General features: G+C 46.0%; 1 protein-coding gene across 2 annotated transcripts in view; it reads left to right on the top strand.

Annotated features, from left to right (window-relative positions):
* HHAT (hedgehog acyltransferase) overlaps positions 1-23,653 on the top strand; it is a 324,596-nt gene that overhangs the window by 870 nt on the left and 300,073 nt on the right. For both annotated transcript variants that reach the window (XM_067565411.1, XM_067565410.1), the window contains exons 2-3: positions 3,526-3,681; positions 15,411-15,478. In XM_067565411.1, coding sequence (XP_067421512.1) covers positions 3,591-3,681; positions 15,411-15,478 — 159 coding nt within the window. In that variant the 5' untranslated portion in view covers positions 3,526-3,590. The remainder of the gene's footprint in view (positions 1-3,525; positions 3,682-15,410; positions 15,479-23,653) is intronic.

The raw sequence follows: 23,653 nt of genomic DNA, 5'->3' as shown, positions 1-23,653 counted from the left end.
GTTCATCTTCCTCTCTGAATACTGCTAAACTTACCATGCCCGGGATGGCTTTTATCCCTGGCTTGACTATGATATCTATTGATTTAGGATTTTACACCATGCTTGTGGCCAGGGTGACAGTTTTTATTTCTGTACATCTGGCTTTGGAACATATCAAATGCACTAAGGCTCTAGAGCTGCTGGAAGTGAAAGGGGTCATTCTGTTGACCTCAATGGGCTTTGGATCAGGCCCTGTATAGACTCTGCTTTCAAAAAAAGCCTCTGATTATATCGTTGGGAGTCTGCTGCCAAATGTTGAATTCAGATGCAATCGATTGATTGATCATTCAAGGTACTATACATCGAGTTGAACAGATAGTTCACAAAATAACTTGTGATGAATTTTGCTCCCCTCCAAATTGTTTTTGAACAGACTGAAAATTTCTCAGATGTATTCATTCAAAATTATTTGAGAGCTCTGCAGTGAATAATACTTGGTCTTCAGATTATTCTCCAAAAGTTTGTGGAGTCTTCACAATTTTACATTTTGCCTGTATTAGCCCCTCTTTGTGTCCAGAGTTTTGTTTTAAAACAGAACAAAACAGCTTTTAAAATTGTAATAAATTATTACAAATTAAGGCCCCAGTCCTTTAAGTATGTGCTTTATTTTAAATTCTATCAGTAGTCCCATTGATTTCAATGGGATAGCTCTCTATGTATATATATATAAGCATGCGAGCAGACCCTCCTCACCATGCAGAGCCCTATTGACTTCAGTGAGACTCTAGATGGTTCTAGAAGTCCATTTTTGTGGGTCAGATTTGAGGATTGGAGGCTATATTTAGATTTATAAAATGTGATGTATGTCAGTTAACAAATAGGCCAAGTTTTCAACGAACGTACCTCCTCTGCCTTTTCTGTTTGTTTGTTTTAAAATAAATGTATTCCAATTCTCAACACTCAGGATATCAGAAAACAAAACCACTATAAAACTGCATGCTGTTATAAATGTACTGATTAATAAATAGACAGTATTTTTAAAGTTGGAATTTTATTCATGAATGTATGATGGTGCAACAGAGAAACTCCACTGCTAGATGTTTAGACCCTAATCTTGCAATGAGGTCTGTGTGGATGCAGGAGTCTGGGTGTCTACCTTGAGCTCATTGCAGGATCAAGACTTTGAGATCAAAACATGCAGTCTTTACAGGGGCAGGATTTCAACTGGCTTAAATGGGAGTTTTGTTTGAGTAAAGACTGCAAGATCAGGCCCCTGGAGTGCTAAAATAAGAGAGGTCCTAAGACTAATTCAAGGAGAGATGCTTGTACCAACTATCTGAGTACCTGCTACTCTTTGTAAATTATATTTTTTGGGGGAGAGGGGGAGCAACTTCATTGCCTGATCATGCATGATTTACCCAGACAAAATTCCCTTTGAAGTCAATTTGAGTTTAATCTGTATGAATAAGGTAGGATTGGGCCCTCCGTGTTTTAATAATTTTTAAAATAAAAGCCACAAGCCCATTTTTAAAAGAAAGACTTTGCTGACCCTTATTTATCTTCACCCCACCCCTGCCTTATGTTATATTTCAGCCCAGGGATATTTGGAAAGGATTCATTGCCGTTTATAGATATACTCAAACCACAGGTGTGCAACACAATAGAGCATGCTAGAAACATACTCTTTCAGCAAGGGTTTATTAAATGGCATCATCACAAAGGGGGTATGAACCACGAACTGGGCATCGATTTGAGCAGTGTGATTTGTTGGGATTTGTGCTGGGAAAATTTTCAAAAAGCAATAGCTCTAAATATTGAGCTAAAGTGACTCTTCAGTGATCAACCGACTGAGGTTCACTTTCAGGACCTGATCTAAGGGTCCCACTAACATCAATGGGAATATTGCCATTGACTTCAGTGAGCCATGGATCAGGCCCTCAGCTCTACAGCATCTGCAGCAGTTCTCACATTGTTGCCCATGGATAGCCGCAGGCCTGCAATGATCTTCTTGATGGTCTAAAGAATGAAACACTCTGAGAATCAAGCAGTTGGGAGGGACATGGAAAAGTTGGATGCAAAAGTTTGAGCTGCTAACTTTTAAAGAATGAGACTTTATAACTTTAAGAAATATTTAAAGGCAAAAAATGGTTGCCTAATGTAGCAATCTCAGCACAGAAACAGTAAGAGTACTGCACACAAAAAAGATTCAAAGAAGGACAGATAATAATCTTTTAGGTACTTCAGATTGCAGTATATCACATTGGATTTATGATAGTCCAGCATTTTCAAATGAGAATGCCTTAGCAGAGTGAAAACTATTCTGAATTTTGAAACATCAGAGAGCTTGAAAAAGGTAACTGTGTAAAATAGCTCAAAATATCCATGGGACACAATAAAAGGCAGGTTTAGCATCCACACTTCAGAAATCTTCTTATTCTGTCTGAAAGCTACTACAACACAGATGTTGGATGTGCTTTTATTGTATCTGGCCTTTGAAAAGAGAAAATCTCCATTATTAAATTCTACCACAGAATGTGGTAGAAACGATATTCCCATTACACACTGGGGCACTGCACTATGTTCTAGTTTTACATAGTGCTGTCACTATACATAAATTTTGCAGCTTTGCGCTCGAGGTATTTAATAGTGAACCATATACTCTTTTCAGAAAGTAGGAACCCCTGATCCTGCAAGATTCTATGTGTGGATGGAGTCCAGATCATGGCATAGGTGTATGCATGGATTTTTTTTTTTTTAAACTCAGCTGGTCCCTAAATGTGTGGTCCATAAGTGATTACCGTTGTCACTCAGATACGTTCTTCAAATTGCCTAGGTCTTTGTAAATAGCGAGTCATTTTTGTTATGCTCCGTTGTTATTCCAAAAAACTGTTGGCATACTTCTTTATGACATAGTACTAATGAATGTTTATTTAGATAACTTCATTTGTAAAAGAACTCTTGTTTTATACAGCATACTTCTAGTATGGAATTTAGCTGATGGATTCTTGTATTTAATTGAATTGAAAGGTAGATTTAAATCTACCTATCTTATATTGTGTGTTAAAATACCATAAATTGGCCTGTTTTGTGTAGAAAGATAATGACTGAGTTACTTCCCACATTCATCTTTTTGAAAAGCAAAAAATATCCATAAAAAAGCCCATCATTAAAAAATAAACTGTTAGATATTTTGTCACTTTGAAAGCAAGTGTCCAGAACACTGAGAGGCTTAGTAAGTTTCAGCTTCAAACCCAAGAATAGTTACTCTGGAAAGGCCCATCCACTCCCAACATGTAGCATGTGAGTGAGTACTTGACAAGGAGAAAGGATTTCCAAACTGACATTTTGGGTTGGTGGGTGTCCTCTGCCATTTTCTCATATTGAATATAAAACAACTCAAGGATTCGGAAAACTGCAGAGTATGTCACTTGGTCACCACGAATTATATGTCTTTATTGCATTAGCAATATTCCTATGGCCCTGGTTGTTGCTATTAAATGCATGTTATACTGAACTACTTTGTATAATTTCCCTTACTGTTTTTAGGAAATAAAAACAAGGACATCATCTAGGGAAATTGGAGGCCAGAGACACATACATTACAAGGAGTGATGCTGCCACTATGGGAAATGTTTCTTTACCTGCTTCTTTCATTTGGCTTCCACTTTTATTCTTTCTATGAAGTATACAAAGTCTCCAGAGGTAAGTCTGTAAGACTGACATGTTACTTGCACACTAGAGTACTGTCTTTACCAATCCATAGGTCTCAAGGCATAACCCGGTTAAGGCATCCCCACCTTTTCCGAATCTGTAGGGCTCTGGTGGAAAGGCACCTACCTGTATCCAATTCACACTCTTTCTCCCTTTCTCAAGCCGTAGGGCTCCAGGCGTAACCTGGTTAATTGAAGTACCCACCTTTTTCCAATTCGTAGGGCTCCAAGTGTAATTTTCTGTGGGTTTGCAGGATCTTTTACCAGTGAAGGAGCCATACACAGTAATATGCTTATTCTCTATTTATTAACAATTACCAAAACAGAATAAGCATACAATGCTCACCACTCCCAGTAAGACAGACAAACTTCTCGTGATGGCCAATCAGGATTAGATCATCTGGGAACTCCAGTTTCTGCACAGTATGGTTGGCAGAGTGTTGAGGTCTGGCAGCTCTGATTCTTGAGCTGTGTCCTTGAGTTAGGTTCCAACTAACTTAGTTTATATGGCTAAAACTTGGGTCCTGCTTAGCTATACCGTAACCAATCATTTTAAACTAAAGTACTACAAAACACCAATCCTAGCCCATTACAAAATAGTTCTTTAACCAGTCATATCCCACTACCTTAATTGATTTAAATAGTGCATACTTAGTTATGCCTGAGACAGAAACAATCGAAGAACAAGACAGAAATTATTCAGATAAACAATAGGGAAGTGGGTACCATAAAGACAAAACAATAAGAAGTGTAGATTTTACAACCACAGCTGTTGAAAAAGTGATTCCTTATCAGACAAAATGCTATTAAACAAGGTTTTCTTTACACCCTGTAAGATCTGTTTCTTTATCTGGTGGTGGAAGGTACTATTAGGATAGTAGCACCTTCTTAACAGCCTCATATTACATCATCTTGATGTAATTTCAGGAATGTGAAGATGTGGCTACAGGCTACTTAGCTTATGGCTGCTGTCTCTCCTAATATGGCTGCTACTGCTTAGCCCAAGGACAAGGCCTAAGCTTAGCTTAAAAAAAACCCCAAGGCCTCAGACCTTACAGACAGGTTCCTTTTTTTTTTTTTAACTGCTTCTTGCCTTTGAGGTCCGTACTTGTCAATTATTGGCTAGCTTTTTTGTTTAATGCATTAGTTTATTTTCCAGACAGGCTCCAGCAGGATTTCCCTCTGAGACTTTTGAATTGAAGGTACCTATACCCTCTCTCTTGCTGTGAAGCAACAGTATAAAAATAAATGTGAGGAGGGTAGAAGCTGTGTAAGGAGTCTTTTGGCAAAGCTTATTCAGCACTTGTGTTTAAGATATTTGGAGGGCAATTGGAAAGGGCTATCTTGACATTTGCCTTTAATAGAAATATTGCTTTTAGTAGATCAAACAGCTCTTTGAAGCTCAAATTACAAATACATTATGTATGGGAATAAATATGCAGTTTTTTCTTTGTAATTTTGTAGTGTATTTCATCTGGGAAATAAGGCCTTGATCTTCTGCATACTTGCACAAGTGCTTAACTTTAAGCCTGTGAGTAGTCTTATTAAAATCAATGGGTCTACGGATGTGTTTTAGGCTTAGCACATGCACAAGTGTTTGCAAGATCAGGGACCTATATTACAAATTGTGAGAGACAGGAGTAGTCTGGGCAGAGGAGTAGAATCCAGGAGCTTCTGAGTTCTACTGTCTCTCTGACACTTTATTCCTGTGGCTTTGTACAAGTCACTCAGTTCAGTCTTGCAAACACTTATGCTCATTGGTCCTGATCTGAAGTCCATTGTAGTCTGTGGCACCAGTCATGTGAGTAAATGCTCCCTAGAGAGAGTTGCCCAATCAGAATTCATGAGGAAAGGGGGGTTGTATTTTTCTATATGCACTCATAAAATGTCCTGCTTTTAGAGCAATCACTCAAATTAACAGTGTTCTCCTATCAGTGTTTCATACATGAGCAGCAAACTATTCTATGTCTGGGAAGGAGTACATAATTGACAGCTAATCCATATAGATGTGTGAGTTATGCATGGCAAAAGGAATTTCTATAACAGCTTCTCTGCTGAAGTTGATAGGCATCAATCATTTGACACTGGACACATGCCACAAACATTGCTATATATAATAGTCTGAAACAACTTTGTATAAGACATTTTAATTATCCTTTTTTCCTACAACACAATAAATACTGCAGCTGCAGAACTATCTCCCTCTCAAAATGCCAGAACAAAGTATTTCAGGAATGCTTTTATTTCTCCTGCATCGGATTATCTTGACATCACAGAGGATAGCTGTTCTGTGAAGAGAAATACCTCTGGGGAGCCTGGCTCTGCATAGTGGCCCAGAAATTGCAGGACCCGTGTTGGTGATGGTTGAAGCTAAAAACTTGGACTGGCATCCAGGTTGCTGAGATTGTATTTGTTGAACCGTTTCCCCACATGCTCCTGGCTGAGGAATGGACTGGGTGTTCAAACACTGGTCTGAAACTCTAGCTGATGCAGTCCAACTTAGAGAGAGCTGCCTGGCCACTGCAGCAGCTGCAGGGACGTTACTTAAGAAGCTGCCTGAGGCAAAAGAGGTCCTTAGAGTTGAAAAAGAATCTAGCTGGGAGGATTGGTGGATGGAGGACTCCGTTCTGGGCATGGAAGCACCAGCCTTTAAGGGCCCCAGCAATCTGTGGGGCCGTGGGCTGTCTTCATTAGGAAACTTAGTTGTCCTAGGGCCAAGCCTGGATGAGGGATCTTGGGGCCTCAGCCATCTCACCAGGAAAATCAGGTTGTGAGAGGAGGAGGGCTGCATAAGGAGGGACGACCTCTTGCATAAGGCCCAGGGCATTGGCAAGCCTGGCAAGCATTGGGCATTGATTTTCATGTGGGTGCCCAAGACACCTGTATTGCAAATGCCCCTATATGGAATATAGTTATGGAAGACAACCAGGGGCTATCCTGGACTTTGTATGAGATGTGTGGGAGGAAAAGATGGCAAAACCAGAAAATGTTGTACAGTGCATGCTAAAGCTCCAGGAGAAGCTCAAAATCCTGGGGGCCTTACCCAAAGAAAATCTCCTTAACGCTCAACAGGCCCAGGAGCAAGCCTAAAACAAAGGGGCACATATGCATGTATTTAACCAGGGAACTAGGTACTCCTCTCCTGGGTTCCCCACCAGAGTCCAAGTTACTGGCCAAGTAGCAAGGACCATCCAAAGTAAGAAGTCAGGTGGGGCCAGTTAATCATGAAATCAGAGAAGCGGAGGACAAGGCAGGTCTACCATGTTAACCTACTGAAACCCTAGAAGGCCTGGGAAATCTTGTTTATAGTCCCTTTGCCCACTGGAACCAGAATTAGAACCCCAAGCATTTGCCTCTCAGGACTCTGATGCTGTGTGTGTGTGAGTGTGTGTGTGTGTGAGAGTGAGAGTGAGAGTGAGAGAGAGAGAACCTTCTTTTGAAGTGAAGGGCCCAAGTATGACAATTGGTGAACACCTTTTCTGAGGTATTTTCATCCCGGCCGGGACAAACCCATCTACTTTATCATCAGGTCCAAATGGAGCCAGGGCATCTGGGGGAACCCTTGGCTGCTTCCTTGAAAAATGCATGATGCAGTGAGGCAGGAATTTTGGAGTCATTGAAGAGTCTTGCAGTGACTAATAAAGCCCAATTGTATTGGTCCCTAGACTGGACGATGCCATCTGGTTCTGCATAGATTTTAGAAAGGTTAATGCCGTCTCTAAATTTGACGTATGCCCTGTCTGGCAGAACTACAGGACTGGGTGAGAGAGGTTTAATATATCACAGTGTTAGACCTGATTAAAGGATACTGGCAGATCCTGCTCACATCAGAATCACATGAAAAAAGAGCTTTCACCACCCCATTTAGCATATACCAATTTCAGACTGTGTTTTGGCCTCTCTGTGGCAACAACAACGTTCCAATGACTCATGGACCAAGTTTGCAGACCTTACAACTCTTACATGGCAGCCATTCTAGATGATGTCGTCATCTGTAACTCGGGTTGGGAGGCCCATCTAGAACAGATCGCTGCCTTTCTCTATTCCCTGCAGGAAGCTGGGCTGACCATGAGTCTGGTGAAATGTAACATTGGAAAGGAGCAGAAGACTGCCAACCTGGGATCTACTTTGGGGAAAGGCCAGGTCCGGCTTCTAGTGGACAAGGTCTAGAACTTTAAAATCTACCCATACCCAACCCCAACAACCAAAAAGCAGGTTTGAAAGTTCTTGGGTTCAGGGTTGTTACTGCCAGCCTGTGCCAGGGATCTCCATGATAGCGCCCCCCCCTTATGGACTTGATTAAGCACAGCAGTCCCAGGAAAGTTTGCTAATCTGAAGCCTTTGAAAGGCTTTCCTTTCCTTTCACTCCTTTGCAGAGTCCATTGGAAGACCAGCTGTGCAAAGAGCCTGTCCTGTATAGCCCAGATGTTTCAAAAGGGTTTATTTTGCAGACTGACACTTTGGAGGTGGGCCTGCGGGCAGTGGAATCACAGGAGGTAAATGGGAAGAACACCTGAGCTATATGTTAGCCTCAAGCTGTTTCTCCAAAGCCAGCATACCCAGAGATAGAAAACAAAGGGCTGGTGGTGAAATGGGCTGCGGGTTCTCTCTGATATTACCTGCTTGGAAATCCGTTCATGCTTCCTTGATGTAGTTGAACATCGTGAAAGATGTGAACTCCTGGCATTGGTAACTATCCCTCCAGCAGTATGCCTTCCAGGTATAACATGAGGCTGGAAAGGCTGACCAGAATGCTGGTTCCCGCCCCCCACCCCACAGAATGTGGGGAATAGATAGTTCCTCAAATGCCATCTCAACTGGGAGAGTGTATAATAGGTTATACAGAACTCACACTGGGTAACATGGTAAATGAGCTAGTATGAGCTCAGTCAGCCCTATCCCACCACACTTCTGAGATATGTCAGAGCTGGAGGGAGGAGCTTAAAAGGGGAGAGCACAGCTCAGTTTGATAGCAGACTAGAGAGGAGAGTAGATCTGCAGTCCTCAGCTCCTGGGGAAGGGCTGGCTCAAAACCAGAGCTCCTCGGATGAGCAATGGCTCCTCCCTGAAGTTAAGGAGGGCCTGATACTGATCCACTTTTAGTGGGACTATTGTTCTATAAGAGCCTGTGAGCCCAGTAGGGTCCGTGGCTTCTCAGAAGCCCTCTGAAGGAAGAGAGCCTTACTGTGCTCATAGGATAGTTCACTTGTGTTCACTTTTTTGTGTGTGGCTATGGACAGCTCCAGAAGGGACAGACTGCGGCGCAGGGGCAGACTGTGGCTCTCAGCCAGAATGCTGAATCTCTTGTAACTGGACAGTGGTGGCAGAACACCCATATGCCACAGAGCGGAGGCCAGATGAGTGCAAAGAACCATGCTAGGTCCCAGGGAGTGCCCTGAGAAAAGACCATGGTGTAGTGGGCCCCCCACTACAAAAAGGATGTAGACAAGTTGGAGAGAGTACAGCGGAGGGCAACAAAAATGATTAGGGGGCTGGAGCACATGACTTATGAGGAGAGGCTAAGGAAACTGGGCTTGTTTAGTTTGCAAAAGAGAATAATGAGGGGGGATTTGATAGCAGCCTTTAACTATCTGAAAGGGGGTTCCAGGGAGGATGGAGCTAGGCTGTTCTCGGTGGTGGCAGATGACAGAACAAGGAGCAATGGTCTCAAGTTGCAGTTGGGGAGGTCTAGGTTGGACATTAGGAAAAAGTTTTTCACTAGGAGGGTGGTGAAGCACTGGAATGGGTTACCTAGGGAGGTGGTGGAATCTCCATCTTTAGAGGTTTTTAAGCTGAGGCTTGACAAAGCCCTGGCTGGGATGATATAGCTGAGGTTAGTCCTGTTTTGAGCATGGGGTTGGATTAGATGACCTCTGAGGTCCCTTCCAACTCTAATATTCTATGATTCTAGGACACTCATCTTGTACACTTTTTTATTTACCTAATAACATTGAAAGTGCACCAAGTTCACTCTTAAGTCAACATTTCCTTTGCTAATTCTAGAAAACTATGACTTTGAGCATTTTAAAAGTGGGCATTTGGGAAGAAATGATTCCTCTCTATTTGATGGCATATTTTAATAAAATTGTTATACAAGAGACTTTTATGTAAATAATATATATAACATATATATATATATATGATACTCTTAATGATGTATAACAAGGAGATGAAAAAAGAGATTGTGGACACTCATTACAAAAACAGAAGAGTTGTTTTAAGATTAAATGAATATTATATATTATAATGTGTTTCCTCTGCAGATAATTATGCAATAGAATTACCTAGTGTGATACAGTACAGCTGTATTCATCTGTTTCAATCTATTTACTTAAAGCTATCTTGTCTAATTATATTTCCTCTGATAATGTCTCACTGTAGAGGGTTTTGCTGCACATTAGTTCTTCTCTTGTGGTGGTGGTTGCTGTGTCTCAGACTGAAAGGAATAAGGTCGGCATTTAAAGCACATAGTGGTCTTTAAATCATGTTTTTGCACACGAACAGCTCTATTACAGGTCCATACTCATGTCAAAGCACCTGCTCCCTTTACTATTATCCTTAAATGAGTTGCTGCAAAAATTCAGTGAACTTTGTGGGAATCGCAGTTTGAACTAACATAATATGTTCCATTACACATAAGTTTGTTATTGCCCTTTCTGGGTTTTATGTTCAGTCAGGAATGTGTCATCTGACATGCTCTAACTTTGGAATAAAACTCTTTCACAACTATATTTACCAACTCGCTTCTGAACAAGGGAATCATTTTTAAAGTCTTCCATAATGTACCCAGTAGAATGAAGAGTGAGTTGAAGTTTCTTTATGAATTGCTGGAACTAATGAAATAGATTTCTGACTGATTGCCGTAGTACTGCTATTACTGTTTTTGCACAGGGATTTGTGTACTTAAGAAGCCCCATTATCTATTTTCTTCATCAACCCTTGGTACATTTTTGTTTGTTTTGTGTGCTTGTTTTTTTCTAATTTAAACTTCAAACCATTTCATATCTGAGCAGAATAATGCATTAAATCTCATTGTGTGCAGGGGAAATCACCAGCTGACATAATGATCAGTGGCCTCATTTTTAGTAATTTTTCTTCTCTGATCACTTTTGAAAACCACTTCATGAAACTAGAACAAGATGTATTTTAATATAAAAATTCCTGGTGCCCCAACCACAGTGTTAGTAGGAGAGTGGGCAGTCAATTTCCTTACTCCTGCATCTTTACATTAGTGGAACTAAAGAATCCTTAAGGTTTAAATATCTTGGGATAGGTGAATGGGTTTTTTCAGCAGAGGATAGTGAACCCTGTAGTTAATGTCTTCTGTTAACTTTGTGTCTCCCATGAAAGTTTTTACAGGAGCATTTAATAAAGGTGTATTTATACTCTTATATATTATGAGAGAAATTTACTTTTTATCTATCTTTATGTTGCTTTTCTATTATCTAGATTTGTATGTGCACTCAGGTGATGAATACAATTTTAACATTTAGAAATAATTAATAAATAGGAGTTGGCACTTGGGGTATTCTAATGCAAACCAATTTACAGTTAAATGGTTAAAAAGTGGTTAGAGGAAATAGTGATAAGATTAATTCAAGATTTATTTCTCTAATTAGTCATGTATTTTATGCTAAGTAAGGCCCCAATCTTGCATACTTACTCCTGTGCTTATAGATATTCATGTGAGTAGTCCTACTGAAATCAGTGGGACTACTCACATGAGTAAAATTAAGTATGTGTGTAAGAATATGCAGGATCTAGCTGATTATCAAGATAGTAAGCTGTAGCACTTTAAAAAAACTGATTCTTCATGACATGTTTTCTGAAAAGGTTTATAATAGGGGTTTGCAATCTTTTTTGCTGGGACCCCTTTACAAATATTTCAGGCTGTGACGACTCCCTCATCCCCAAATAATGAGGACCCCGCATGCTATGCCACCCTTACTTCTATGCAGCTGTTCGGGGTAGCACTGCTTTCAGAGTTGGGCACTCTTTGGCCACCCACCTCTGAAGGGCTTGGGCTGTCAGCCTTCTGACAGCCAGAGCCCCAGCATGTGTGGGGGGTAACAGTTCATGACCCCACTATAATAACCTGGTGACCGCCAGAGAAGTCACAACCCCAGTTTGAGAACCCCTGGTTTACAAGCTCTTTTTTTTTTTTTTTTTTATAAATTGCACTGTTATATCCAAGTCCTGTGTCTTATTTTCCCCCACTAGAGGGCGATATCAAACAGATTTAAAACCCCTGGAAATGGAAATCAGTATATACTTTATATTTTTTAATTAGTAAAATAAACCCAACCTATATCATAACATTATAATTTTATTTTAGATTATAATTCCTAGCACCAAAATCTTTTTTTATGGAAAGACAGTGAAAACTAGTCAAGATTTAATTAGCACTTAAATACTCAGCTATCGTATTCAGAATGTGCCCCATGGATGGCTCTTAGGGCGTAGGGATTAAAATAAAAACATGCTGTTCTCACTTCAGTTTGCTAATATTATGTTGAGTATTTTTGTTGCCTCTTTGTTAACTTCAGGTAGACCAGGACTTACTTTGTGAATGACTACAGTACCAATCTGTACTTTCTGCTTAATTATTATTCTAATTTATTATTTGTTCTGTGGTAGTACTCAGAGCTCCAATCAGCATCAGCACCCACTTGTGAAACGCATAGGAAGATGAGATCCCTGCTCTGAACAGCTCATAGTGTAATGCCCCCGCCCTGCAAGCTGTTCTGTATGCGTGAACTCCCACCTGCACACAAGGCTTCACTGGCTGGAGGTTCTGCACAGTCACAAGAGTTCACCCACGTGAAGTAGTGTGCAAGAGCCAGGTTCTAAATTCAGTCAAGATGCAACAAGTAGATGCAACAAACAATAGGAGGAAGAGGGATAACAATGATAAGATCACACAGTTACACAGGAAAGCTGTGTGTACTCTTAATGGCCAAGTAGTGGACAATGTAACTTTTGCCCATAATTGCAGTTTTGAAAGAAGAGAATCCATTCTGTCATGGTTTCTCTAGGAGTCTGAATATGATTTAATTAAAAGGTGAAATAGAAACCGTTGAAAATCATAGGGAAGCCGTTTGAAGAGAATGCCCTCAGCTCCGTAGATCTTGTCAGTTAATTAAATTGATTTAACAAATGGAAGCTGACATGAGCCACTGGAGTGGCTAGAGTTCTAATCCTGGCTCTTTCACTCATTTCTTCTCACCTTTCTGTTTGTCTTCCCATCTGTAAAGAAAGGATAACAACTGATCTGCTTACCTCATGGGGCTGTTGCAAGAACTGATTGATTAAGACCTTAATGTCTCTGCAGTGCTCTGAGAGTAAAAAGTGCTTTCTAAAATGCTAAGCATTATTATTGTTACAGGAAGACAATATACCTATGGAACAGCACATTTCCAATGCTGCTTCTACAGAAGCTTGCTCCCATTCCAGTACAGCCTGTAAAAGTACCTTAACAGGTGTTCTTTACCCAGTAGTACTGGATTAGGAGGCTCTTAAAGTTGAGGGAAATTTTCCTGGATAAGAAAAGACTATATCTCCCCCTCACCTTCTGATTTATCGTATGTGTCACGAAGTCAGAGGCAGAAACTTTGTTCTGTTGAACTTTAGATAGATACTGAAGTTTCACAGAAAAATTGAAGTGTGACTCATCAGGGATTTACCCTTTCACTTCAAGATTTTTCTCAACTAAGCATATTTAAACACTTGAATTTCTGAGGCAGCCTCTCACCAGCCTGAATCTGAACTGGGCTTTGAAGACAGTTAGTTTGATTGGGATGCAATTGTGAGAATAGTTCAGCTGGACTGCTAGATATGCCATGGGTTATATCTGCTTTTTGCAGAATATATGTCCCCACCTTTTTTTAAAGAGGTCTCTAATGGTATTTAGTGATCAATGACTGAATAGTTCATAGCTTAAATAGTGTTTGGGGGTAAGGGCAGAGGGGATGTGTGTGTGTATTTAATCTTAAATCATCAGTTGTGGTGATATTTGTTTAGCTAAACCAAAAATAATCCTCCTCCTCCCATCTCTCATTTTTTAATACACTGGTAAGCATAAGATCACACTGGTGATTAGATTTTGGTTATGGGAGTGATTGGCTTTGTCTACACTGAAACAGAGTGTTAGCCAAAGTATTTTCATGCTTAGTTTTCTTTAAGAATAGACTAGTGTGCATTAAGGATGAAAGGCCGTGGGGACGGCCTCCAGCTCAGCAGAACCGTATGCTCTGCTCTGTGGGGGTTGAGTGGCTGTGCAGCCAGTACACGGAGACTCAACTGCCGAATGTATGGTGGGGTTGGGTTCCACTGCATGTCAGCTCTGCATGGATCAAATGCAGTGGGGGTTGGGACAGGGCCAGCGTCAGTGTGTTACCCACACACTTTAGGGCACCCGGCCTTTACCCCAATGTGTAGGGCCCAAGGCATAAACCAGTTAAGGCACTCCCACCCTTTTCTAATCCATAGACCTCTGGGGGAAAGGCACCTACCCATACCCAATTCGCACTCTGGGTCAGGGTCATCCATACCCAATTCATATGGCCTAGGGTGTAACTTGGCTAATTTAAGTACCCACACCATTTCCCAATTTGTAGGGCTCTGGGTGTATTCTATTGTGGGTTTGCAGGACCTTTTACTAATGAGAGAGCCTTACACAGTAATATCCTTACTCTCTGTTTATTAACAACTACCAAAACAGAATATATACGCTAAGCATACAATGCTCACCACTCCCAATAAGGCAGACAAACTTCTCCTGGTAGCCAATAAGGATTAGATCAGATGGAGACTACAGTTTCTTCATGATGTTATTGGTAGGGTGTTCTGGTCTGGGAGCTCTGATCTTGAGCTGTGTCCTGGAGTTAGGTTCCAAAGAACTTCCATTTGGACCTCAGTTTATATAGCTAAAACTTCGGTCCTGCTTAGTTATACCTTAATCAATGATTTTAAACTGAAGTACTACAAAACACCAATCCTAGCCCATTACAAAACAGTTCTTTAACCAATCATATCCCACCACCTTAGTTGATATAAATATTGCACAATTAGTTATGCAACAGACAGAAACAACCAAAGAACCATAGAGAAATCATTCAGATAAAGAACGGAACTGTGGGTACTATAAGACAAACAATGCAGAAATGTGTATTTCACAATCACAACTGTTGATAAGTGATTCCTTGCCAGACAAAATGCTATCAAATGAAGTTTTCTTTAAACATCTTGAGATCTGTTTCTTTATCTGGTGGTGGGTACTATTAGGACAGTAGCACCTTCTTAACAGCACAATATAACATTGATGTAATTTAGATGGGGATGTGAAGATGTGACCACATGCTTCTTAGCTTATGGCTGCTGTCTCTCCTAATACGACTGCTACTGCTTAGCCAAAGAAATAAGGTCTCAGACCTTGCAACTGGTCCATGATTGTATGCATATATTAGCCAGAAATTGGGGATGTGCAAGGATCAAAGACCAGGGACTGCAGCAGTGGCCTTTTTGTTCATGCCTGAAGACTGGGGGTGGATTCTGCCCTCCTTACCATTGTTGATTTCTTCTTGCGTAAAGAACCTCTCTTCCCACTTACTGTATGTTTTTTTGAGGTAAAGACATAGAATTTCATACTGTTTAAAACTAATAGTGCAGGCCCATTGTTTTTGTTGGGGAGCTGTTATTAATGGGGGATATTATTCCTGGCAGAATTTGAAGAGGAACTTGACAGAGAATTTGAATTGGAAAAGGATACTCTGTTTTGGGGACTTAAAAAGGTAAGGTCAATCAATATTACTGATCATGTTAGTCTGTAAGCTTAGTATAAATTCATACCCCTAGCAATTCAGTGGAAGTCGTCTTAAAGTGGGATGTGGCCAACTTTTATGGGTACTAATATTCTGCTCCTAGGGAGAACACTTGGCACAAATTACTAGTTGGGGTTGTTCCTGCTTTGAGCAGGGGCTTGATGATCTCCTGAGGTCCCTTCCAACCCTAATATTTTATGATTCTATAGTCTGTGAATTATGTATTGCATGTACTATAAGGTGTGCTCCCTATCCTCAATTGACACTCTTACAAGAGTATTATTTTAGAGGTAATTTAAAGAGTTACTCAGAGTTTTATGGAGACTGCTCTTTGTCTCCCTCCATCTCCCAGTATTCTTATCAAGAAATTAAAGATGTATGGGTTGGATGAATGGACTATATAAGATGGATAGAAAGCTGGCTAGATCTTCGAGCTCAATGGGTAGTGATCAACGGCTCGATATCTAGTTGGCAGCCAATAACAAGCAGAGTGCCCCAGGAGTCGGTGCTGCGGCCGGTTTTGTTCAACATCTTCATTAATGATCTGGATGATGGGGTGGATTGCACCCTCAGCAGGTTTGCAGATGATACTAAGCTGTGGGCAGTGGTAGATAAAACGGAGTGCAGGATACAGAGTGACCTAGACAAATTAGAAGATTGGGCCAAAAGAAATCTGATGAGGTTCAACAAGGACAAGTGCAGAGTCCTGCACTTAGGATGGAAGAATCCCATGCACAGCTACACACTGGGGACTGACGGGCTAGGCAGCAGTTCAGCAGAAAAGGACCTGGGGGTTACAGTGAACAAGAAGCTGGACATAAGTCAACAGTGTGCCCTTATTGACAAGAAGGCTAATGGCATGTTGGGCTGCATTAGTAGGAGCGTTGCCAGCAGATCGAGGAAAGTGATTATTCCCCTCTATTCGGCACTGGTGAGGCCTCATTTGGAGTATTGTGTTCAGTTTTGGGCCCCCCACTACAGAAAGAATGTGGACAAATTGGAAAGAGTCCAAAGGAGGGTAACAAAAATGATTATGGGGCTGGAGCACATGACTTTTGAGGAGAGGCTGAGGGAATTAGGCTTGTTTAGTCTGCAGAAGAGAAGAATGAGAGGGGATTTGATAGCAGCTTTAGCTACCTGAAAGAAGGCTGCAGGGAGGATGGAGCTAGGCTGTTCTCAGTGGTGGCAGATGACAGAACAAGGAGCAATGGTCTCAAGTTGCAGTGGGGGAGGTCTAGGTCGTATATTAGAAAAAACATTTTCTCTAGGAGGGTGGTGAAGCACTGGAATGGGTTACCTAGGGAGGTTGTGGAATCTCCATTCTTAGAGGTTTTTAAGGTATGGCTTGACAAAGCCCTGGCTGGGATGATTTATTTGGGGTTGGTCCTGCTTTGAGCAGGGGGTTGGACTAGATGATCTTCTGAGGTCCCTAGAGCACTGTTGTCATGTGCTCCCAGCCAGATGCCCTGCTTAACAAATGAGCTGCCATACTCAGCACCAGCTTCAGTTTCTGCATTGTGTTAAGGTGTCACCCTATGTAGAGTGCATTGCAATACTCTTTTCTGAATTTGGTGCTTCTGTACATTGCAAAAATAGTCCTTCATTAATGACATGTACTCTGTGGCACTGCTGGCTTTTGCTATCTTCTCCATGCTCAGCTCTAGTTGGAAGCTGCCAACCCAGTCTATCAGAGCGGGGATTCTTTCTCTGATTCATGCTGGTTACATCAGCATACGACATTTTGTTCCTGTAGAAGAAGCTATATGTGATGCAAGTGGGGTAGAAGTCAGTGAGTTGGATAAAAGCTAGTGTGTTCTGGAATAGAAATGATGGAAGTAATTTGGCTTCTGCGTCATCTGTACTTGCTTTCCTAGTCAGTTGTGGGAATTTTTGTATATTGCTGTCTGCCTGTGTTACCTGACACGTAACTGGTGATGCTATTTCCAGGAGATACGAGTGAAGCAGGTGTCTGTATTCAGTGCAGTATACTCTTTCCTATGCTTGTGTTTTCATCTTGCAGTGTGTTTGTGCCTGTCTCCTTTGTGCCATACAATAACCTATTTTTAATTAATCAAGATTTAATTAGCTAGCTGTTCACCTAGGAACAGAAGTAGGAAGATTTGTTAATAGCAGATAGTAAGGTAAGAAATATAATATTACACATTACAACGTAAGTCTTTTTTATTTCAGAAATGCTACAGGAATTATATACTATATTGACTTCAGCCATTTCGAACAAATTAATCTCTTTCATTTGTGTAACATTTACAAGTATTGGTAGAACTATTGAACAACTTAAAATCAGGCAAAAGAGATGAGAACTCCCCGTCCTTCCCTCCCCCCACCCCAAATGGGCCCAATCCTACAGATCTCTCCCAGAAAGACTCCTAGATCTGCAGCTGGTGAAATCAGCATAGCTTCTTTGACTTCAATGGAGGTACGTTATTTTAAACTGGCTGAGGATCTGGCTCCTGATGAATTAGCCCATAGCTACCACAACTATCATAAAAAATTAAATAGTAGATTTTCAACCAGCCTGATGCCTGGCCTTCCAATTTGTGGGTGCGATTGGTGCCCTCATTTGCGTACTTGTAATATCTACTGTAGTTGTTGAGATGAGTAGTTTCGACTCTAGCAACTCAGATTTGTTCCTGCAATTGAACTGCAAGTTGAAAACTTGGTGCACATTCTGCCTGCTTGTCTTCTGTAAATTTACTTCTCAGTGTAAAGTGTCTTGCATAACTCATTTAGGCCCAATTCTGGATCTCTGTACGAAGCTTGAGTGAAGGGACTCCTCCCCTCTAATCCAGCATGTGGAGCAACAGACCAGCCATTTGACGGCTTCTATGGAAACCCTTGGGGTTCTGTGGTGGCCACACTGCCCCAGTCCTGCTCAGGCCCATGTACCTGTTCAGTTGTGGAAACACTCACTATCTCTGCTCATCCTTGGTCTCTTCTCCAGAGAGAGTCCTCCCTCCGTGCCATGGGTATAGAAGAGGGCTCAGGATTTGGCTTTTAAGAACAGAAACTACATGGGCTTTGATGATACAGCCATACCAGTATCCAGCAGAGCCCCTTAGTGTAGATGCAGTTTATACTGACAGAAAGAGTTTTTGTGTTGGCACAGTAACGCCATCTCCCTGAATGTCATTAGCTATGTTGACAGAAGCACTCTTCTGTCAGCATAGCTGTGATTATACAAGAGGTTTTGCTAGCATAGCTATGCTGGCTATTGGGAGTGTTTTTTCCACACTATTGACCGAGATAGCTATGCTGACAAAACTTTGTAGTGTGGACCTGGCTGTAGGCACATCTCTTCCGTAGGTGTGTGGCAAACAGCCGGCTTCACCCACATGGGTCTCACGCTTTTGCCTCTTGTAGTGGGCCAGGGAGTCGCCCGTTACCCCATCTCCCCAGGGAGGGGGGTAGGGACCTGGGCTCACCCGCTCCTCCAGGTCCCAGTCCAGGGGCCCTATGAGTAGCAGCTATGTGCTGCTGGCACTGTGTTCACAGCTGTAGTCTTTTCCCTTGGGCTAATTTCCCCCCTCAGTCCTTCTGGCTTCTTGAGCCAGGTACCTTCCTCCGCACTCCTGTCTGCTCCTCCACACAACTCTGCACTCCTGCACACAGCACTTCTACTTCTCCAGCTCATGACCTATCTGTCTGGAGCAGAGGGTTTTTATGAAGCACCTGACTGGTCCTTAATTGGCCTCAACTGCTCCTAATTCCCCCTAATGACTCTGGCTAGACTACAGGGAATAAAGCCCGGATCTTTCTGGAGATTACATTCCTCCCCTCTACCACTCTTCTGCTGCTACTGTTGGGGACAGTGCTGACCTGGGGAGTCCCTATTGCTTCCTTTGCTTCTTGGAGCCCCACTGGCCTTCCTGCCTCCCCCCCTGACCCCCAAACCTTCCCAGCCCTACTCCTGCCCCACGCCCCCTCCCCTGCCCACAGCAGCTTCCCTGTTGCCCCTTCCCCTCTGGCCCCTGTGCTCCTGACCTCCCAGTGCTCATGGCTTCCCTTTAATTGACCCCCTCCTCTTTTTAGTTGACCCCCCCCTGCACATTGCAGTCACCTCTGTTTATTTAGCTCCTGCCCGCCCTCCCCCTCTCCGATGCAGCCGGAGGAGCCAGGTTTCCATCTTCGGGCTGGTGAGTGCATCGCCTCTGTACCCCTGCCTGGCTTAGGCCCCCCCATCTTCCCTTGTGCTGGTTTCCTCCTCCCCTGCTTTCAGCCTACTAGGGAGGAGCGGCTGCCCCCACTCCTCCTCCCTCTCCCCCCACTCCTCTCCCATCTTCATGCCCCTCCCTCTCCCCCCACCCTCACCCCCTTCCTTCCCTCCCCGCTCCCCCCTCCTCCTCCACCTCCTTACCCCCACCTCTCTGACCCCACCCCTTCCCCTCCTAGGATGGCGGGTGTGCCTGGAGACGGGACCCCCTCCCTGGATGCTCCCACCCCTCCCCCTCACCCCGACACTCCATCCCTGCCCCTGGCAACCAGCCTCCCTGCCCCTACTGGGCCAACAGGTGTCGGTCCCGCGGCCCTGGCGGTGGCCAACTCAAGGGGTGACTCCAGGGACTCTGTTGCCGCCACAGCTACTGCCCCCCCCCTGCTCCGGGGGGCACACTCTTCTCCGGGAAGAAGGGCCAAGGGGGAAAGAAGAAAAGCAAGAGCCCTGCCTGGACGGTGACGCCGCCCGTGGTGGGGCCCCCTTCCCCTTCTCTTCTCCCCTCCCCCACTGTCCCCTCCACCAGCTTTGGGGGCGACCATGGGCCCCTCGCTCACTGCCTCATCACCTGCCCCGACTGCCACCTCCAGCACCATCCCTGGGGGCCAGGGCCCCTTTACCACCCTTACCAGGAAGCACGGGGTCCGGTGTCTCCTGGCGCCCGCCTTGCCCCATGTGGAGACCTATGTGCGGGCGCTGGTGCGGGTGCTGGGGCCCACGGCTGTGGTGGCGGCCTCCAAGATGTACGGGAAGGCGGTGTTCTTCCTGGCATCCGAGGCCGCCGCGCAGGAGGCAGTGGAGACAGGCCTGGCGGTGGGGGGCGTCCACGTTCCCGTGGAGCCCCTGGAGGACCTGGGCGTACCAGTGGTCCTCATCTCTGTCCCACCCTTCCTCCCCAATGCCGCCCTTCTGCCTTTCCTCTCCACCCTAGGGAAGCCCCTCTCCACCATCAGCCCGCTTCCCCTCGGCTGTAAGGACCCCGCCCCCCACCACATCCTCTCGTTCCGCCGGCAGGTGCAGTTGCAGCTGCCACCGGTGGCGCGTGGCGGTGAGTCGCTCGAGGGATCATTCCTGGTGCCCCATCAAGGGGCCCAGTAACGGGGGAGACCCGGTGCTTTCTCTGCCGGGCAATGGGGCATGTCCAGAGCGACTGCCCTCTGGCCTGGCAAGGTGGGAGGCCCGGGACCCCCAGGACCCAGGGGTTGCCAGCTGGGCCAGCAACGGCGCCCCCAGCTGTTCGGTCCCTGTGGCTGCCCCTCCTTCTCCATCGCTGGCTACCACCTCCGCTTGGGCCCTGAGGGCAACCCCCCCTGGCATGCCCAGACGAGCGGGTCCTGCTGACGCCCAGAGCAGTCCGGCGGGGCCTGCGGAGGAGAGGGAGCCAGGGCTGCCACTGTTGGGCATCGGAGGGGGCTCGCCCCAGGGGGAGGCCTCTCCTTCCCCTGCTGTCCCGCCCCTGCCTTCCCAAGCCCCGTCCACTGCGCTCTTGCCCCCTGATCCTGCCCCCGCTGCCTGGCCCTCCGCCTCAGAGGGCTGGGTGCTCGTGCAGGGCAAGCGCGGCAAGCGCAAGGCCGGAGCCCAGCGCCCCCTCCCCCTCGTCACCGAGGGGGATGAGTAGCCCTGCAAATCCAGGAAGGGGGCTGCTGGATCATAGACCATCACTCCCTGGTGGACGTCTGGTGCGACCATCACCCGGACGACGTCGTCACCTTCACCTTTGTCCGGGTGGGAGAAGACCGGTCGAGCCATTCCCAGTTGGACAGCATCTACCTCTCTCGTCACCATCTCTCACGGGCCCACTCCTCCAACGTACAGCCAGCCCCATTCTCAGATCACCACCTGGTGACCGTGAGGCCTCTCTCACTGCAGAGAGGCCGGGGCCGGCCTACTGGCACTTTAACAACAGCCTGCTGGAGGACGTGGGCTTCATGGTGTCCTTCCGGGAGTTCTGGCTGGCCTGGCGGGAGCAGAGGCACGTCTTTCCCTTGGTGCGGCGCTGGTGGGACATGGGGAAGGTGCGCACCTGGCTCTTCTACCGCGACTACACTCGGGGGGCCAGCTGGCGGAGGGATGCGGGGATAGTGCAGTTAGAATGGGAGGTCTTAGTGCTGCAGAGGCGTCTGGCCGCCAGCCCTGAGGATCCGTCCCTCTGTGGAGCGTGCTGGGGCCCTCGAAGACCTTTGGGCTTGGGGTGCCTTCGTTCGATCCCACATCCATCTCCTTTGGGAAATGGATCGCGGCTCCCGCTTCTTCTATGCCCTGCCTTCTGGCAGAGGACGGCGTCCCGCTCACGGATCCGGTGGAGATGCGGAAGGGCCCGGGCCTTCTATGCTGGCCTCTTCTCCCCGGATCCAACCGACGCTGCCGCCCGCAGGGTGCTCTGGATCGAACTTCCCACGGTCTGTGCAGGCGACCAGGACCGGCTGGAGCTACCTCTCACTCTGGCCGAGTTCTCGGATGCCCTCCGCCTCATGCCCACCAACAAATCCCCGGGCATGGACGGGCTGACCGTGGAGTTCTACCGTGCGTTCTGGGACGTCCTCGGCCCGGACCTCGCCACTGTCTGGGCCGAGTCCGAGGACAGCGGAGCGCTCCCCCTCTCGTGCAGGCGAGCCGTGCTCACCCTGCTGTCCAGGAAGGGGGACCTCCGGAACTGGCATCCCATCTCGCTCCTCTGCACGGACTATAAGATTGTGGCCAAAGCCATCTCGCTGCGGCTGGGGTCCGTGCTGCAGGACGTGGTCCATCCCAACCAGACCTACACTGTCCCGGGCCGCACCATCTTCAACAACCTCTATTTGGTCTGGGACCCCCTGGAGCTCGGGTATAGGGATGGTCTGTTGTTCGCCCTCCTGTCCCTGGATCAGGAGAAGGTGTTCTGCAGGATGGACCACGGGCGTTCAGCTTCGGGCCCCGCTTTGTGGGTTTTCTCTGGGTGCTGTTCGCCTCCGTGGAGTGCCTGGTCAAGCTCAACTGGACCCTGACTGAACCGGTCAGCTTTGGGAGCGGCGTGTGTCAAGACTGTCCGCTGTCGGGTCAGCTGTACACTCTGGCCATCGAGCCCTTCCTCTGTGTCCTCCGCTGGAGGCTGACGGGGTTGGTGCTCCGTGAGCCAGAGCTGAGGCTGGTCCTGTCAGCGTACGCCGACGATGTGCTTCTCGCGGTCCAGGACCCGGGCGATCTGGCGCAGCTGGAGGCCTGCCTGGCCGTCTACTCGGCAGCCTCCTCTGCCTGGGTCAACTGGGCCAAGAGCTCTGGCCTGATGGTAGGGGCCGGGTGGCGGGCAAGCTCCCTCCCACCTGCGCTTCAAGCCATCCGGTGGAGCGCGGGTCCGCTGCTCTATCTGGGCGTTTACCTTTCTGCCACCCATCCCTCCCCGGCAGAGAACTGGCAAGATTTGGAGGACAGGGTGTCTGGGCAGCTGCGGAGATGGACAGGACTGCTCCGATGCCTCTCCCTTTGGGGGCGGGCTCTGGTGATCAACCAGCTGGTCCTGTCCATACTCTGGCACCGGCTCAACACCCTGGTCCCGCCCCCGAGTTTCCTGGCCTACCTCCAGAAGACAGTTCTGGAGTTCTTCTAGCCAGGACTACACTGGGTCTCTGCAGGGATCCTGAGTCTCTCCCTGGAGGAGGGCGGGCAGGGCCTGTGCTGCCTCCGCAGCCAGGTCCACGCCTTCCGCCTCCAGGCTCTGCATAGACTCCTTTATGGTGCAGGTAGTCCGGCGTAGAGCCACTTGGCGCACGCCTTCCTCCGCCGCCTCCGAGGGCTCCGATACGACCAGCAGCTCTTTTATCTCCATCCGAGGGGTCTTCCGCGAGACTTCTCTGAGCTGCCAGTCTTCTACCAGGACCTCCTCCGGACCTGGAGGTTGGTCTCGACCTCCGGGCCCCTTGCGGTCCCCGAGGGGGAGG

Source organism: Emydura macquarii, unplaced genomic scaffold (genome assembly GCF_026122565.2).
Source record: "Emydura macquarii macquarii isolate MOO-44397 ecotype Brisbane River unplaced genomic scaffold, CSIRO-AGI_Emac_v2 contig_2676, whole genome shotgun sequence".
Classification (NCBI taxonomy): Eukaryota; Metazoa; Chordata; order Testudines; family Chelidae; genus Emydura; species Emydura macquarii.
Note: the sequence above shows the minus strand (reverse complement) of the source record. Positions and strands in the feature narration are given on the sequence as shown.